General features: G+C 45.7%; 1 protein-coding gene across 2 annotated transcripts in view; it reads right to left on the bottom strand.

Annotated features, from left to right (window-relative positions):
- Positions 1-6,159: 6,159 nt before the first annotated feature.
- LHFPL3 (LHFPL tetraspan subfamily member 3) overlaps positions 6,160-18,877 on the bottom strand; it is a 437,283-nt gene continuing 424,565 nt past the window's right edge. For both annotated transcript variants that reach the window (XM_050926109.1, XM_050926099.1), the window contains one exon: positions 6,160-8,272. Coding sequence is in view for 1 of the 2 variants with exons in the window: in XM_050926099.1 (XP_050782056.1) it covers positions 8,244-8,272 (29 nt within the window). In the remaining variant the exon portion in view is untranslated. The remainder of the gene's footprint in view (positions 8,273-18,877) is intronic.

Raw genomic sequence — 18,877 nt, 5'->3', positions numbered from 1 at the left:
TCATTCTTGTGGCTCTCCTCTCCTGAACCCTCTCCAGTTTTTGAACATCCTTGAATTGTGGACACCAGAACTGGACACACCATTCCAGCAGTGGTCACACCAGCGACAAAGGTAAAATAACCTTTCTACTGTTACTTGATATTACCGTTTATGCATCCACAGCATCATATAGGGAGCTTGTGTTCAGCTGATTATCCATCACAACCCCCAAATCTTTTTCAGAGTCACTGTTCCTCGCCCAGTAAGCATGGCCTACATCCTTTGTTCCTAGATGTATACATTTACCTTTAGCTCATTTCAGAGCTATTCTCCTTTGAAGTAGTGTCTAAATCCAACGTCCTGCTCCTCTCAAGTTCATCTAGTTGCCACATTTTGACCCTTTCAAAGATGCTTGAACGCCTACATCCTTTGGCCTACCATCTGACCCTCCTTCATCAATCTTATCCATACTATCATATTGTCTGGGCCCTCTTAATGCAGCAACCCCATTAACCACTGCTGCTCCCTCAAGGAAGGTTTTGAGATGTGCTGACCAGCTATGGGCACTTCCTGGTATAGTAGTTTGGTTTAGGTAGCTGCTCCTTTCAGCCCTCTTCAGTATTCTCCACAGTGCCTGAGGCTCTTCTTCCCGCTCTCCCTGTTGCCTCTCATGTCCCCTGTTCACTCAGAGCCTCAATAACTGGCCTGCTCTCCAGGTTCTTTTGAACTCCATCCGCCTGAATGTAGCAGATGGGCTCCTGCTCACCTCCAATTCCTTTAGGACTCTACATTTTAGCATCATTGTCTCATGTAGTTCCTCTGCAGTTCTTTAAATGGCAGCTCTCATTTGGTTCTTCCCAGTCCTTACTCCTCTTCTGACCACTGAACTGCTGCTCCCAGCCATGAATCTTCTGAAGGCCTGGAAGGTCTTTTTGCAAGTTCACAGTGCAACATGGCCTGGGCTGTTTCCCAGCTCTTCCTCCCTAGGCTACTTATTGCTGGCTTCCCCCACTGGTCTAGAGCTCTGTCCCTGCCTTGGCTTTATGCTCACTATGTACTGGTTCTCTCCAGCCAGTCACAGCCATTTTCTTCTGCTTTGCAGAGGTGTTAGGTCTTTCGGTATGTTGGGTGCATATGGACAGAAGATCTTTCTTGCTTCCTGGCTGAGCTTTAAGAAGGCAGAGGGTCCCTGATACCAGCTTTTTAAGATGGTCCAGTGTCCTTCCACCTGTGACTCTTTATTGACTGAGGTGATTGATAGAGACTTTCATTTTCCCTTGAACCCAGTTACTGACTGGTGGCTCCTCAGATCATTCAGGCAGGGGAAAGGGCCTCAGCAGCGAACCTGCAGATTCAGTACACTGGATTGAACATCTGGCTGCAGAGAGGCTTAGAGGGGAGACGCTGCATGGGTGGGGAAGAGAGAAAGGTGTAGAAGAAATAACAGGCATCTCTCTGGAGTGTCTGTTATGGTTACCAGACAGCAATGTGAACCTGGAGATGTGCCTTTACCTTAAGTTTGTGAATTCAAATCGGAAGCTGACTGGTGTTCAGCGCAGAATCATAGAATCATAGAATATCAGGGTTGGAAGGGACCTCAGGAGGTCATCTATTCCAATCCCCTGATCAAAGCAGGACCAATTCCCAACTAAATCAGAGAACATAAGGTTCAGGAAAGAGTGCAGAGTCAGATGGGGGAAAAGCTGAATCAATGTCACTGCTGCCTGAGAAATGCAAAAAACTGTCTCTGACGAGCCCTTCTTGAATGAATGAACCTAAACTGTGTTGGCCAATGGTTGAGTGGACGACGCTTTCATCCACACCAGTTTAAGGCTTGGCCTCTACTCACTACAGGAATGCAAATAAAAATTAAGTTTAATTTCTTCCCATCTCAAAATTGTTTTTATAGTAAACGCGCAGTACAAATGAATACACTGCCAGTTTAGTCAAGGGGTTTATCCATATTGTGGGAGGCATGTAATCTTAAGTATTATTTTTACTGATCTGATCTTTTTATAAAAGGAGATAGAAAAATAGGGACTGGAAACCATTTTGAATTAACAAAACCTATTAAAACATCTGCCACTAGATGGCAGCATAAACACACACAAAATAGTAAATATAGCACATACCATGATTGCTTTCCATATGCCTAAATTATCTTGCCTCTGAAGAATTTTCTAGTGCCCTAGATTCCATCGTAACTGTATTTAATTCAAAATGGATTTAAATATTTAAAAATGAGGGAATTTCCACACTATGTCTAGCTGATAAAATTAAAAACCAGAACAAGCCCTTTAAAACCATTAACAACTTTATGTATTTTTGATTCTTTATCCTCCATGCGCACTCACTCTGAAACATGGGTGAGTATTCAGTTAACCTGAATAAAATGTCTCTTTTTCTGATGGCGTTTACCCTAGAACAAAGCCTGATAACTCTTCTAACATCTGCCCTCAGAGCAACCCAGCCATTTAACCCTATTTAACTCTGCCACATGATAATAATCCTTTGCTTTCTGTAGCACCTTCCATTTGAGAATCTTAATGTACATTGCACTATCATTGCAGTCATTTATTTAGCTTCCTAGCACAGCCTGTGATGTGCATATGTATTTTCCCATTTCTTAACAAATGAGGGAGCGGAGGCAGAGGGCAATCAGGACCAAACTTCTCCAATCTGGATGACTTCACTCAGGCCCTCTGAAAGCATGGATGCTGCCTACTGGTCAGGCTGGGGTGTAGCAGGTTGTCTTTCACCCAGGCATTCCCCTTTCTCACTATACCTCCACCCTATGGTGGTCTGTCCATTTAGCAGCTCAGCTCTCCTGCCCAAGTCACACGTGCAGATCCACCCCTTTCAGGGTACACACAGAGTCCAATAATGTGGAATTCATCATAAATCAGCAAGGGCTTCAGGCTCCCCCTCTCCTATTGGGTCAGGGGTTGGCCCCTTGTATCTTCAGGCAGATAGACTTCTGTCATTGTCCCCTCTCTAGGAACTGTTAGGGAAGCCCTGGCCCACCCTCTCCAATCTAGGGCCCAGTGGGAGGCAGCTAAGTCCTGTACCTTGGGGTGCTATGCAACTGCCTCCCTGGACCACTTCCTACCAGAGTCCCCTTTTCTCACAGGTAAAGAACTGAATATAAAGTTTCTAACCTTCAAAAGTCACCAGCCCCTCCTTTACAGCCCTTCTGATTCAGGTCAGTATCACTGGGCAGCAGGAGAGGAGCAGCAGTGAGGTAGTGTGACTTGACCCCTGTCTGCCTGACTCTGAGCTGCTCTGCTTCCCTTTTTTAAGCTCCACCTCCAGCTTTTGCAGGTGTGATGTGGCAGGGCTGCTTAGGCCCAGAGCAGCTCCTTAACCAGTGATGAGCTCCCAAAATCTTAATACCCAATTTCCCCATCGGGTCCTCGGCAGCACTTCAGCGGCGGGGCGGGGTGTGTGTGTGTGTGTGTGTGTGTGTGTGTGTGTGTGTGTCTTCACTCGCTCCGGGTTTTCAGCGGCATTTCGGTGGCGGGTCCTTCACCCGGAGTGAGTGAAGACCCCCCCTCCACTGCCAAAGACCTGGTAGGGAACCACGCGGTGAGTACAAGCCCCATGTGCCTGTCTCCCCCCATCATCCGACTCTAACCCACGTACTGCCCCCGACTGTCCCCCTCAGAATCCGCAACTATCGCCCCCCCCGCTCCTTGTCCCCTGACTACCCCCTCCTGTGACCAGGGGTGAAAGTAAGTCCAGTGACTTACCGGTACAGCTCTGGCCCCTGGAAGGGGCGGGGCCTAGGGCAGAAGGGGCATGGCTGAGTCAGAGCCAGCCCCAGCCCATCCTGTAAGGTAAATGCCCCCTACCGCGGCAGCAGCAGCAGCTCGGGGCTCCGGGGGCTATTTAAAGGGCCTGAGGCTCCCCTGCTTCTACCGCCCCAGCCCTGTAAATAGCCGTGGGAGCCCTGTGAAGCAGAGGGGCTCCCATGGGTATTTAAAGGACCAGGCTGTCAGAGGCAGCTGGAGCCCTGGGCCCTTTAAATAGCCCCTGGAGCCCCCTGCTACCCCTGGGCTCTGGGGGCTATTTATAGGGCCCATGGCTCCCCTGCTTCTACCATCCCAGCCTTTTAAATAGCTGTGGGAGCCCACCCCCTACATAACTTGCTCCGCTCCCTGTCCCCTGACTGCCCCAACCCCATCCACCGCCACCCAGACAGACCCCTGGAACTCCCACACCTACTGAACCCCCTCCTTTCCCCATCCCCTGACTGTTCCCCCCCAGAACTTCCACCCCCTCCAACCGCTCCCTGCCCCTTAGCCAACCTCTCCTCCCAACCCCGCCCCGGCCTCACCCCCTTACCATGCTGCTCAAAGTGGCAGGAGCTGCAGAGCTGCCCAGAGCGCTGGTGCAGGCGGCTCAGCATGCTGGGGCTCTGCAAGGGGTGGGGGGAAGCAGGGGAGGGGTCAGGGTAGCCTCCCCAGCTGGGAACTCAGGTGGGCCGGACAGGACGGTCCCACGGGCCGGATGTGGCCCGCGGACTGGAGTTTGCCCACCCGCCGGCCACCTTTAATAAGTGGTTATACACCGGCTTTTAAACTTAAGAACCGGTTCTTGCAAACTGGTGTGAACCGGTTCCAGCTCACCACTGATTTAAGGCCAATGTAAAGGAGATGATATAAGATGCTTTCTGAAATCAAACTATTACTTGGTTTCTGGTAACAGAATGGCCATTTGTGACAGAAGTATAAACTGGAATTGAAAAAGATCTCTGAGCTTTATTCAGTTCCACAAAAATATTTAAGTTGAGCTTTACAAACCTGCCTAGGAGTAATCAATCTATTAAAATTAATGGGCACTTGGCATCCAGCTCCTTTAGGTGGCTTTGTAGATGGCTTTACTATATTCAACTCCTGATTATTTTGCATCTTATGAAACCAAGTTTACTATTAGAGAATGAAGCTCATTTAACAAATCAGGCCCAATCCTGCAAATATGATGGGTGTGGACAGTCCTGTGCCCATCCAGAGACCACTTTCTTTACTGGGGCTCCACATGAGCACTGGGGTTTGTCCCTATGCGTCACATTGCAGGGATGGAGCCTGGGTAGGGTCTAGAAAGGGGGACACTGATTGCAGTACGAGCAGTCATTACCACAAATGAACTGGAGAACAGCATGAGCATACTCTATTTCAGTATGCTAGAAAAATTAATCATTGACATTTATTAGGTACTTTAATACTAAGCATATATTAAAGTAACAAAAATTATTGTAGTCATTTTATTTTATTTTAGTTTTTTACAGAAAGTCAGGTATTCCAACAATTTTCTTTACAGGTTGTTGACTTTAAAAAAAATTACACACATTTTTGACATTACAATGGAATGGAATGGTAAAGCGTTCACCTTTAAAAAGATTAAAAACATACTACTTATACTTAATTAACATTTAGTGATGTACATCCTTGAAACTTTTTGCTTTATTTATGTACATATGGTACATTTTAATTGAAATAGTAGAGCCACAAAGTCTTGTGATGACACATTTTTGCAACATTTGTATGTCTAAAGTGGGTTTTTTCGTTATACAATCACTATGATGCAAAACTCAGTAGGCAGTAACAAAATTGCATGGCACAGAGAAACCCAATTAATGTAGTTTCTATTGCAGGAAAAAATATCATGACTGCAATAATCCGAGAATACAATGTAATCCCTGGATCAAATGATTACAATGATTCTGTAGCACATTCAGGTAAACCTCTTTACAAACTTCTGAGATAAAGTATGCCTATGTTATATGAGCACTGGTAAATGACGACAAGCTTTAGTAAGACCCCATTTAGCAAAGTAGGCCTAAATGTGCCTAACTTTGAGCATGTGAGTTGCAGGACCGGCGCTAGGGGTTTGAGCGCCCTAGGCGCATGGCAATTTCGCAGCCCCGCGCGCTGGTCCCGCGGCTCCGGTGGAGCTGCTGCAGTGGTGCCTGCGGAGGGTCCGGTGCTCCGCGGCTCCGGTGGAGCTGCCGTAGTGGTGTCTGCGGAGGGTCCGGTGCTCCGTGGCTCCGGTGGAGCTGCCGCAGTCATGCCTGCGGGAGGTCCACCGGAGCTGCGCGAGCAGCCGACCGTCCGCAGGCATGACTGCGGCAGCTCCACTGGAGCACGGACCAGCGGACCCTCCGCATGCACCACTGCAGCAGCTCCACCTGAGCTGCCTGCCGCCCCCTCTGGCAAAATGGTGCCCACCAATTATTCTGGCGCCCTAGGCGATTGCCTAGGCTGCCTAAATGGTAGCGCCGGCCCTGGTGAGTTGTCCCATTGACTTCAGGGGGATGAGTCACATGCTTAAATACCTTGCTGAACTGGGGCCTTAATGAGCTTCCAAACCCACTCGTAAATCACTTAAGTTATACCCTTCCTCTTTACTTTGGTGACAGCAACTAGGAACAGATTTATGTTGGATGACAACTTTTGGGTGTGCCTTTCAAAAGCACTCAGCATTGGTGCTCGGCATCCACTGAAGTCAATCGAAACTCTCATTGTCTACAACATATTCAGACTTAGGCTAAGGGACAGAGTGTTTGAAAATCCCACTCAAATTTATCTGTAAACTTATTTGGCAAGCATATATGTTAGGTGTGCAGTTACTATGGCGATCAGGGCCATACAGGTGCCTTGACAAACAGTTAACATTGCTATTTAATAACTAGTCATTATTTACTGACAATTTGGTCACAGACATTGTCTTCAGCCAAAGGAGCATAACTGAGATTCATGCACTTAGATGCAGAAGAGTTTTGTTTTGCAGTGACTCATTTACAACCAGAAGTTAAAAGCCTGTTTTATCTCTGTACCTCTTCCAGAGCTATTTGTTATTTGGGGCCTGTAATAATAATCAATTGTTATTCTAGATACTTTTTCTGAATGCCAGCAAGTATCATAGTGGCCTTCCAAATCTTTTGAAGTTAGAATTGCATCAGGAAATAATACAAAGGCTGCTCACTTCTAAAATACTCCTCTCTAGAATAATTATCTGCTCACATTCCAGGCTTCAGACTGCTCTTACTATTCTATTGCTTTCCAGAATGAGTTTGCTTGGCAAGGAACCTTATGAACAGCAACTAAATGTTGCACCAAAGTCAGAATAACTTGGGGGTAATATGCCTCTCACGCCACATAAGCAAAATAAAATGTGAAGGGCCACAGACACTGCTGTGCTCCAGCTGCTTCCCACCACACAAAGCAGCCAGAGCATAGCAGTGAATCTGGCCCAGAGCTTTTAGGTAGTGTTCTGTAAAATGTACCTGTTTACTAGTCAGATTCATAAATTGTAAGGCCAGATGGGACCATTAGATCATCTTCTCTGACCTCCTGTATAACACAGGTCACTGGATTTCATTAAGTGGTTATATGACATAGAATAGGAAAAAATACAAAAGTGTTTAACTGCAGCTGTGTGTTACATTTCAGGTGTCAAGTAATTTCTCCCCCTCCCTTTTCTTTTTGTAAATAAGTGGTTTTATTTTGCCACCTTAAATAGGAGCAAGTCTATGTTGCATGGGAATCAACAGCATTATGACATTCAGAATGATGAAACTTATGGTATATATGCCTTCACAGAACTACAATATACGTCAGATAATTCTTCAGTTATAAGTTTGTTACAGACATAAATTAAACAGAGGACATATGCAGTAAAAATTGAAAAGCTTTACATTTTTAACCAATTTATTATACAGTGAAATAAACAAAGTGCAGAAATGCTGCAGTAAAAGTTATACTTTTTCCTCTAGGAGATGGAAACATTCAGAGAGTCTATTTATAAATGCTTTTTTAAGAGTGATGTCCTATCAGTTTCCTGGCTACTGGAACAGAAATAGTCTTGAGTTAACTGTCTCTCTCTACTGTGAAAGGTTTTAAAGCTTTTTGCTTTTCAGTTGAATAAAAAAAATGAGTTTACAAACCTTTTCAATGCATATATTACATACGTTTTGTCTAGCAACAACTACATCCCTTTTAATTTATTCCCTAAATGTGACTTTTCATGCATGTCTTCTGAAGGCTGTATTCAGTGACAGTTCCTAATGAGCTGGTGTGTATTCCATGATTGCATCTCTCTTCAGAAAATCACTTCCATGCCTGGCTGATCTATGTTTAGAAGGCAGCTCTTACCAATTGGGCATTTTTGCACTTGTCAACATTCTTCTCCACTGAAGGCTCCTTCCCAAGTTTCTTTCCATTTAATGCTGATGTACAAAAGCAGTTACTCATTTTGTTTTGTGCTCATTCTAGTGAGGATTGGCTTAGCAGGACTGCGCAAAACAGAGAGAAGAGAGAAGTCAGTTTATTGCCAGCAGACAGTCAGTGCTACTGTGTTTGGCACAGTGCTCTCTTCTGATCAATATTCTAAATACATTTCACTATTTTTATTTCCATTCATTATAAAAGATAACATTGGTCATCAACTTTAATCTCCAACTGTCACAGTGATTTAGAGGGTGGAATCTTTGAAAAATCAGTTTTGATCTATTAATCAACAAGGAAAGTCAAAATAAAGGGATTGTTTCATCTGAAGTCTGAACAGTGGGAACACAAACATGCAGCATGTACTGGGTGAGAGTCACATTTATTTGAATAATATCAGGAATCAAATCAAGGTCCTGAGATTTCTGTTCAGTATTTATGATTTCCTTCAAATGCCTGCATACACAAATCTCATTTAAAAAAATAAATAAAGTTAGTCTGGTAGATTTCAGAGGGACAGTCCCCAAAGATAATAGAGGTGTTTTCAACACATACCCATCATCCATCATGCACTGGTATGCCCCTCCCTCCCTCACCATCATTTTCAGTGTTTTCATGGAGTGTGGGGAGAGACAAGGCCCTACACCCCCGGCTTCCTGTGGTTCACCATGACTCTCAGCCAGCCAGTAAAACAGAAGGTTTATTTAGATGACAGGAATACAGTCCAAGTCAGGTCTTGCAGGTACAGACAACAGGACCCCCTCAGTTAGGTCCATTGGGGTGGGGGGAGGAAAGGGAGGCCAGAGCCCTGTTGGGAGGCCAGAGCCCATCTGGGCTCCCCTCCATTGTCCCAACCAGCTCCAAACTGAAACTTCCTCCAGCCATGTCACTCAGCCTCCCCCCCCGCACCCCCAGCTCCTCCCTCAGCCTGTGTCCTGTTTCCTGGGCAGAGGTGTTACCTGGCCTCCAACACCCTCCTGGGTTCTCATGTTATGTGCTCAAGTATCCTCCCACAAGGAAAGTCTCCCATCCCCCAATGCAGACAGTCCCAGCAAAACTCCCCTGCAACCTTCCCAGGTCAATACTCCCCACTTGGCATTCAAAGAACACATTGAGAACATTCCCACTTGGTCACAATCACATAAACATAAATTTATGTTCAGGGCAAAAAAGGAATGACTGAATTCATACTGTGAATAGGTTCAGCAAAGAGTCCTGTGGCACCTTACAGACTAACAGATGTATTGGAGCATGAGCTTTCGTGGGTGAATACCCGCTTCGTCGGATGCATCCAATACATCTGTTAGTGTATACCAGGGGTCGGCAACCTTTCAGAAGTGCCATGCTGAGTATTCATTTATTCACTCTAATTTAAGGTTTCGTGTGCCAATAATACATTTAACGTTTTTACAAGGTCTCTTTCTATAAGTCTATAATATATACCTAAACTATAGTTGTATGTAAAGTAAATAAGGTTTTAAAAATGTTTAAGAAACTTCATTTAAAATTAAATTAAAATGCAGAGCCCCCTCAGGACCAGGGCAGTTGGAGTGCAACTGAAAATCAGGTCGTGTGACCCCTTCGGCACACGTGCCATAGGTTGCCTACCCTGATCTATAAGGTGCCACAGGACTCTCTGCTGCTTTTACAGATCCAGACTAACACGGCTACCCCTCTGATACTGTGAATAGGTTGCTGCTCCAGAAAGCTTCCCTTTATGCAATCTATTGCATTTAAATTAGGAAAAAACCCAGGGTACTATGCACAGAAACCATGGCATAGCTGGTGTGTCACATGACCTTAAGCCATGGACTGGTATGTCTCTCCATTGCTGCTGTCGTGAAGGCCCTGTGGAGGGCGCATTCTGCTTCCTTTCAGGGCACCCAGATGTAGGACAGCCATCTTCAGCAAGATCCTCCTCCAGCCATACAGGCTTGTGTGTTGTGCTCCTGATATGTGTGTATGTGGAAAGTAGGTCAATATTTGTCCCTAAGTTTGAATAAAAAGTTATTGTACAAGTGGAGCTCTGCAGATGGATCACTATCTAAAATTTCCCAGATAACTGGATTATTTAGGCTCAACCTTGAAGTCTCTACTCCAGCAACATCTTCAGTGGCAGGAGTTATGCCTGAGAAAGTATTTAGGATGAAATTCTGGAAATGAGCACACAGCCTGACTGAAGGGGCTCTGTGCTCAGTTACACATGCATGGGGCTGGAGAACAGAGCCAATGGGACTGATTCATCATTACACTCTGACACCTTTATGCCAGCTGTGCTGGCACAAAGGTCTGTAAAGAAAATGGCGCACTGGAGATGAGAATTCTCTTGGTGTCGCAGCCAGCATAATGCCCCTATGCTATCCCCATCACAGCTTGGTATGATGAAAGAAATGGGGTGTGACTGGGGCATCACTGCCCTCTAACTATTCTGAGCTGCTGGAATGGCCTCTTGGGGCCATTAGGCAACAAGGCACAAGTCAGAGCAGCCCTGAGGCTGCTCAAACCTATTCCAGGCACTGAGAATAAGATTGAGGAAAGCCACCTTTGCCACTTCCCACAGTCCTGCACCAAGTGGAGTGAGGTCTCCACCAGAAATCATGCTCAACTCACATGCTGTGTTTAGATGTGTTTTATAAAGAGGACACTTACAATGGCTATTGCTGGAACTAGACAAGAATAGAAAACTGGAATTGAAAACAAATGGCACAGGAAGATTATCTATATCTGTGCATATGGAGAGCAATGGTGATGATGACTGGGACTATTCTGCTTTTGTCAGAAAACTAATACACAATTTAGAGTGATCTCTGAGGGAACAATACTTTAATGAATTAGTATACAGTGGGTCTAATGACTTGCCTTTTACAAATAAAAATGATCAGTTACACTCCTCTGAGCAGAGCTTCCTCTTATCCTCATGAAAAGAATGTGCCAATAGTGAAGGACAAGTAGTAGATAAGAAACACACATTTCTGACTTAAATAATTATTAATTTGTGCCCCAAGGATCCTAATGCATTTTATAAAGATGGGTAAGTATCATTATGTAGTCATAGATGATAAAAAAGATAAAGACCTGTTTCATCATCCCATCTATTTCCTTGACAGTGAAGTATTATTCCCCACAGTACCTAGGCAAGCATGTGGTCCAATTTACTGTTAAAATTAGCCTCCTTTCACAAATAGAAATACTGATGCGAAGAGAGCTAAATCACTTTCCCACAGCCAAAGAGTGAGTCAGTGGCAGAATCAGGAATAAAACCAGGTGTTTTTTTTTACTCCAAGTCCCCTGGTCGGCTCACTCATCACCCTGCCTCTACTACATCTAATAGCTATGGGGAGGCTTTGATAGAAAATCTATGTGGACAAATACAAATAGATGGCATCACAGAGAAGTTATTTGATATGGGACAATTATAACAAGGAACACCAAAGATACAGGCCTTAATAATATACTGTGGCATCGCCATGAAAAAGTTCAGGTTTGTAAGATTAAATGGAGCATTTATAAAAAGGGTTTTAATCTCAAGTTATTGTATTTGCTATTCAAAGGCATGACAAGATTTGGCATGACAGTTATTGGATTTCCAGCAACATTTGAAATTCAGCATTAGGGTTGCAACATATTAACATCTTTATTAGTTCTTCTGCAAAATTTTATACACAGGTGTTATACAGAGGAAAGAGGAAATTTAATAAATGTCACAGATTCCTAGTTAGTGCTGTGCAAAGAAGAAGCTGCATAAATAAGTCATTCATTTTGTTCAGTCTGGTTTGACCTTGTAACATATCACATGCTTTTGACTTTTTGACATTTCTTTGCATCAGAGTTACCTACAAATCGTTTTTAGAGCTGTCAGGGGAACCAAAATTAATGAAAGCAGTCTCTGTGAAGGCTATATTGTCCAAACTACCGAAATGCAATGCTGTTAGATTCTCAGGGTATGTCTACACTATGAAATTAGATCGAATTTAGAGAAGTTCATTTTTTAGAAATTGATTTTATACAGTTGATTGTGTATGTCCCCACTTAAGACCATTAAGAGCATTAACTCGGTGGAGTGTGTCCACAGTACCGATGCTAGCATAGACTTCCGGATCATTGCACTGTGGGTAGCTATCCCATAGTTCCCGCAGTCTCTGCTGTCCATTGGACTTCTGGGTTGAGCTCCCAATGCGGCAAAAACATTGTCGCAGGTGAGTCTGGGTAAATGTCGTCAGGCCTCCCTCCTTCCTCCGTGAAAGCAATGGCAATAAGTCATTTCTCGTCTTTTTTCCTTGGTTACCTGTGCAGAAGACATATCATGGCAAGCATGGAGCCCGCTCAGCTCACCGTCACCATATGTCTCCAGGGTGCTGCCAGACATGGTACTGCATTGCTACACAGCAGCAGCTCATTGCCTTTTGGCAGCAGATGGTGCACTACAATTGGTAGCCATCATCATTGTCTCCTAGGTGCTCTTTTAGTCGACCTCAGTGAGGTCAGTTGGGGGGCGCCTGAGGAGAGATGTGTGCTCCTGGCTGGTGTCAGTGAGGTCAGCCAGGGGCACCTGGACATAAATGGAAGATGATGATGGCCAGCAGTCGTACTGCACCATCTTCTGGCGAGCAGCCAGGAGACAACAATGGCTAGCAATCGTACTGCACTGTCTTCTGCCGAGCAGCCAGGAGATGATGGTGGCCAGAAGTCGTACTGCACCGATGGCATGTCTGCTGCCAGCCTAAGATGTATAAGAGAGATGTAAAGAGACCAGATTTGTTTTGTATTCATTTGCTCCCCACTTCTTCCCTCCGTGAATAGTGGGAAGAGGGCTATCTCAGTGGCTTGAGCATTGGCCCAAGGTTGTGAGTTCAATCCCTGAGGGGGCCATTCTGTGTGACAACCGTGTAAGCCAACCCTCTAAGCCATGTCATCAGTTGCCCCTCCTTCAGTCAGAGCAACAGCAGACAATCAAATTGCTGCAATTATGAGCACCGTGAACACCACGCTTATTATCCTGCAGTATATGTAGAACCTGCAAAAGCAAAGTCAGGCGAGGAGGCGACGTCAGCATGGTGACAAGAGCGATGAGGACATGGACACAGACTTCTCTTAAAGTACGGGCCCTGGCAATGTGGACATCATGGTGTTAAGGGGCAGGTTCATGCTGTGGAATGCCAATTCTGGGCCCAGGAAACAAGCACAGACTGGTGGGACCACATAGTGTTGCATGTCTGGGATGATTCCCAGTGGCTGTGAAACTTTTGCATGCGTAAGGGCACTTCCATGGAACTTTGTGACTTGCTTTCTCCTGCTCTGAAGCACAAGAATAACAAGATGAGAGCAGCCCTCACAGTTCACAAGCAAGTGGCAATAGCCCTGTGGAAGCTTGCAACGCCCGACAGTTACCGGTCAGTCGGGAATCAATTTGGAGTGGGCAAATCTACTGTGGGGGCTGCTGTGATTCAAGTAGCCAACGCAATCAAAGAGCTGCTGCTATCAAGGGTAGTGACTCTGGGAAATGTGCAGGTCATAGTGGATGGCTTTGCTGCAATGGGATTCCCTAACTGTGGTGGGGTGATAGATGGAACCCATATCCCTATATTGGCACCGGAGCACCAAGCCAGCGAGTACATAAAATGAAAGGGGTACTTTTTAATGGTGCTGCAAGCACTGGTGGATCAGAAGGGATGTTTCACCAACATCAACTTGGGATGGCTGGGAAAGGTACATGACGCTTGCATCTTCAGGAACTCTGGTCTGTTTCAAAAGCTGCAGCAAGGGACTTTCTTTCCAGACCAGAAAATAACATGTTGAAATGCCTATAGTTATCCTTGGGGACCCAGCCTTCCTCTTAATGCCCTGGCTCATGAAGCCGTACATGAGCAGCCTGGACAGGAGTCAGGAGCTGTTCAACTATAGGCTAAGCAAGTGCAAAATAGTGGTAGAATGTGCAGTTGGATGTTTAAAAGCACGCTGGCGCAGTTTACTGACTCGCTCAGACCTCAGCAAAACCAATATTCCCATTGTTATTACTGCTTGCTGTGCACTCCACAATACCTGTGAGAGTAAGGGGGAGATGTTTATGGAGGGGTGGGAGGTTGAGGCAAATCGCCTGGCCTCTGATTACGCACAGCCAGACACCAGGGCAGTTAGCAGAGTACAGGAGGGCGTGGTGCACATCAGAGAAGCTTTGAAAATCAGTTTCATGACTGGCCAGGCTATGGTGTGAAGGTTCTGTTTGTTTCTACTTGATGACCCCCTTTCCCCTCGGTTCACTCTACTTTCCTGTAAGCTAACCACCCTCCCCTCCCCCCTTCGATCACCACTTGCAGAGGCAATAAAGTCATTGTTGCTTCACATTCATGCATTCTTTATTAATTCATCACACAAACAGGGGGATAACTGCCAAGGTAGCCTGGGAAGGGTGGGGGAAGAGGGAAGGACCAGGTGAGGTGGGGGAGGAGGGAAGGACAAGGCCACACCACACTTTAAAACTTATTGAATGCCAGCTTTCTGTTGCTTGGGCAGTCCTCTGGGGTGGAATGGTTGGGTGCCCTGAGGCTCCCCCACCGCATTCTTGGGCATCTGGGTGAGGAGGCTATGGAACTTGGGGAGGAGGGCGGTTGGTTACACAGGGGCTGTAGCAGCGGTCTGTGCTCAAACTGCCTTTCCTGAACCTCAGCCATACGCCAGAGCATATCAGTTTGTTCCTCTAGTAGCCTCAGAACTGCCTCTTGCCTTCTGTCACCAAGCTGACGCCACCTATCATCTTCAGCCTACCACTTATAATCTTCAGTCCTCCACCTGTCCTCGTGTTCATATTGTGCTTTCCTGGACTCCGACACTGTCTGCCTCCACACATTCTGCTAGGCTCTTTCAGTGTGGGAGGCCTGCATGAGCTCAGAGAACATTTCATCGCAAGTGCGTTTTTTTTCGCCGTCTAATCTTCGCTAGTCTCTGGGAAGGAGAAGATAGTGTGAGTGTTCAAACATTTGCAGCTGGTGGAGAAAAAAATGGGAGAGTGGTAGTTAAAAAGACACATTTTAGAGAACAATGGGTAGACTTTTTCACGGTAAAGCTTGCTGTTAACATTACATAGCACATGTGCTTTCGGTACAAGATCGCATTTGCCTCTTATTGAGGGTATGCTGGTTTAGTGTGAGAGATCTTTCACACAGGGCCGGGCAACAGAATTTGGCTTGCAGGCAGCCATGGTAAGACACAGTCTTTTGGCTTCTTTAACTAGGGTGACCAGATGTCCCGATTTTATAGGGACAGTTCCGATTTTTGGGTCTTTTTCTAATATAGGCTCCTATTACCCCCCCACCCCCTGTCCCGGTTTTTCACATTTGCTGTCTGGTCACCCTATCTTTAACCTTCATAACATGTGGGAATCATTTCAAACAGCAGTACCCTCATTTCCCATACCAAGCTGCCTTTGGGTTGGCCATTTAAAAGGAGGGGGGGCTGCAATTTTTGGTTAATGTGCAGCACAAACCCAACTAACCTCCCCCTAGCCACATCCAATTCTCTGGGATGATCGCTTCATCCCTCCCCCACTGGGTGGCTAACAGCAGGGAACATTTCTGTTCAGCCGCAGGCAAACAGCCTAGCAGAAATGGGCACCTCTGAATAGCCCCTTAATAAAATCACCCTATTTCAACCAGGTGACCAGGAATGCTATCACTCTCTTGAGGATAACACAGAGAGATAAAGAATGTTTGCTGTTTGAATGCCAGCAAACACCGGAACCATACGCTGCCATACTTTGTTATGCAATGATTCCAGACAATGTGCTACTGGCCTGGCGTGGTAAAGTGTCCTACCATGGAGGATGGAATAAGGCTGCCCTCCCCAGAAACCTTTTGCAAAGGCTTTGGGAGTACATCCAGGAGAGCTTTATGGAGATGTCCCTGGAGGATTTCTGCTCCATCCCCAGACACATTAACAGACTTTTCCAGTAGCTGTACTGGCTGCGAATGCCAGGGCAAATTAATCATTAAATACACTTGCTTTTAAACCATGTATAATATTTACAAAGGTACACTCACCAGAGGTCCCTTCTCCACCTGGTGGGTCTGGGAGGCAGCCTTAGGTGGGTTTTGGGGGTACTGACTCCAGGTCCAGGGTGAGAAACAGTTCCTCGCTGTCGGGGAAAACGGTTTCTCCGCTTCCTTGCTGTAAGCTATCTTCAACCTCCTCCTCCTCCTTGTCCCCAAAACCCACATCCATGTTGCGTGCTACTCCACTGACGGAGTCAAAGCACATGGGTGGGGTAGTGGTGGCTGCACCACTTAGAATGGCATGCAGCTCATCATAGAAGCGGCATGTTTGGGGTTCTGACCCGGAGCAGCCGTTTGCCTCTCTGGTTTTTTGGTAGGCTTGCCTCATCTCCTTAAGTTTCATGTGGCACTGCTGCAGGTCCCTGTTATAGCCTCTGTCCTTCATGCCCTTTGAGATTTTTTCAAATGTTTGGACATTTCATCTTTTGGAACAGAGTTCTGATAGCACAGATTCGTCTCCCCATACAGTGATCAGATCCCGTACCTCCCATTCGGTCCATGCTGGAGCTTTTTTGCGATTCTGGGACTTCATCATGGTCGCCTCTGCTGATGAGACCTGCACTCACCTGCAGATTGCCACGCTGGCCAAACAGGAAATGAGATTCAAAAGTTCACGGGCCTTTTCCTGTCTATCTGGCCAGTGCATCGGAGTTGAGAGCGTTGTCCAGAGTGGTCACAATGGAGCACTCTGGGATAGCCCCTGCAGGCCAATACGATCAAATTGTGACCACACTATCCCAAATTCGACCCGGCAAGGTCAATTTCAGCGCTAATGCCCTCATCGGGGGAGAAGTACCAAAATCAATTTTAACAGCCGTTTAAGTAGAAAATAACGGCTTTATCATGTGGACGGGTGCAGGGTCAAATTGATCTAACGCTGCTAAATTCAAGCTAAACTCATAGTGTAGACCAGGGCTCAGTCTATTTGGAGATTTGGAAAGGCTTCACATCCTGGTGATATTATTGTTCCTACTTGACCCATTCAATTAGGGTACATGCCGATTGTTGGTGATAGAGTTGGTATGCAGTGTCTACTTGAGGGATTTACAACATTCCAATGTTTATGCACATTTTCTGAGAGAGCTCATCAATATTTCTTTGGTGTGAAGATGAATAGTAGAGAGCATTGCAGGCTGCTCCTTGCCAAAGTATAAATACACAGACTGAAGTTTCAGATAGTCCACAACATGCTTTTATGGCAAGGACAGTCAGATAAACAGCACTTACAGAGAATAATGCAAGAGTCTTCATCCTTCAAAGGCTGAATACATTGCCTTTGCAACAGTCTCAGCACTTTCCTTGTTAATTCTCTGCAGACATATTTATACAACCTCTTAGCCATTCTTTTAGTTGGTAGTTTGAAAAATGCCAACCTTCTAGGGGTTATTACTTTGCTGTTCTCTCCAAACACTTGTGATTACAAGTGTCTTACTAAATTAGAGAGGGGAAGCAAATGACTTTCTTGATGAGGTCAAGACCAATGCTATTCCAAAATCAGACCAGCTGCTAGGAGTTGCTTGAGTAATAAGTGACAAGTAAAATTTCCTCCTCGTCTCACCATAGACCCAAAGTGCTCCACTGACCCATTATTTATGATTATTTACTGAATGCTGGCAGTATATTTTGTGTACTACAGGAGAGAAAGGAAGCTATAGTCACTGCTCCCAGGGGCTTACAATCTAAATTAGACATGCAATGCAGTTTGGATACATAAAATACTGGGTGAACATCAGGGTCGTTTCCGGGTGGATGATGCCTTGGATAGCCTGAATGGTAGCTGCCGGTTCTCTGTCCTTGACCTCTGCAGTGGATACTATCAAATGCCCATGGCACTAGAGGACTCAGAGAAGACAGCATTCATCTCCCCCTTAAGGTTTTACCAATTTAATCGCATGCCCCAGAGAGTATCTGGAGCTCCAGCCATGTTTCAGCAACTCATGGAGCGAGTGATAGGGGACATGCACCTGTTAGAGTGTCTGGTGTACTTGCAGCAAAGAGTCCTGTGGCACCTTATAGACTAACAGATGTTTTGGAGCATGAGCTTTCGTGGGTGTATACCCACTTCGTCGGAGGCTATGGTGTACTTGGATGAAATTGTAGTGTTTGGGCACACTTTAGAAGAACACGAGACTCAGCTGTGCAAAGTCCTGAATCATTTGGAACAGGCTGGCTTCAAGTTATCCTTAGACAAGTGCATCTTCTGCCAGACATCCGTGTGGTACATAGTGTCTGCAGATGGTATAGCTACAGACCCAGAGAAGTTGAAGGCAGTAACCACCTGGCCGAGGACTGCGACTCTTAAGGAATTACAGTTGTTTATGGGTTTCTGTGGCTATTACCGCAGGTTCATAAAGAATTTTTCGCACATCGTACATGCACTCACAGAGCTCACCAAGGGATACCCCCCACAAATAAGAAGAAGGGGAACCCACCTCCGATCAATACTTTAATGCGGGTGCACCTTTTGGAAAGTAGTGGACTGCTGAGTGTGAAGAAGCTTTCGATAAAATCATTCAACAGCTCACTCAAGCACCTGTTTTGGTGTACGCTGATCCCACCCAGCCATATGAACTTCATGTCGAAGCAAGCTACACTGATTTAGGCGCTGTCCTTTATCGAGAGCGTGAG

The sequence above is a fragment of the Gopherus flavomarginatus genome, chromosome 1, assembly GCF_025201925.1.
Source record: "Gopherus flavomarginatus isolate rGopFla2 chromosome 1, rGopFla2.mat.asm, whole genome shotgun sequence".
In the NCBI taxonomy this organism is placed as follows: domain Eukaryota; kingdom Metazoa; phylum Chordata; order Testudines; family Testudinidae; genus Gopherus; species Gopherus flavomarginatus.
The sequence above is the reverse complement of the archived record's forward strand: the minus strand, read 5'-3'. Positions and strand labels throughout refer to the sequence as shown.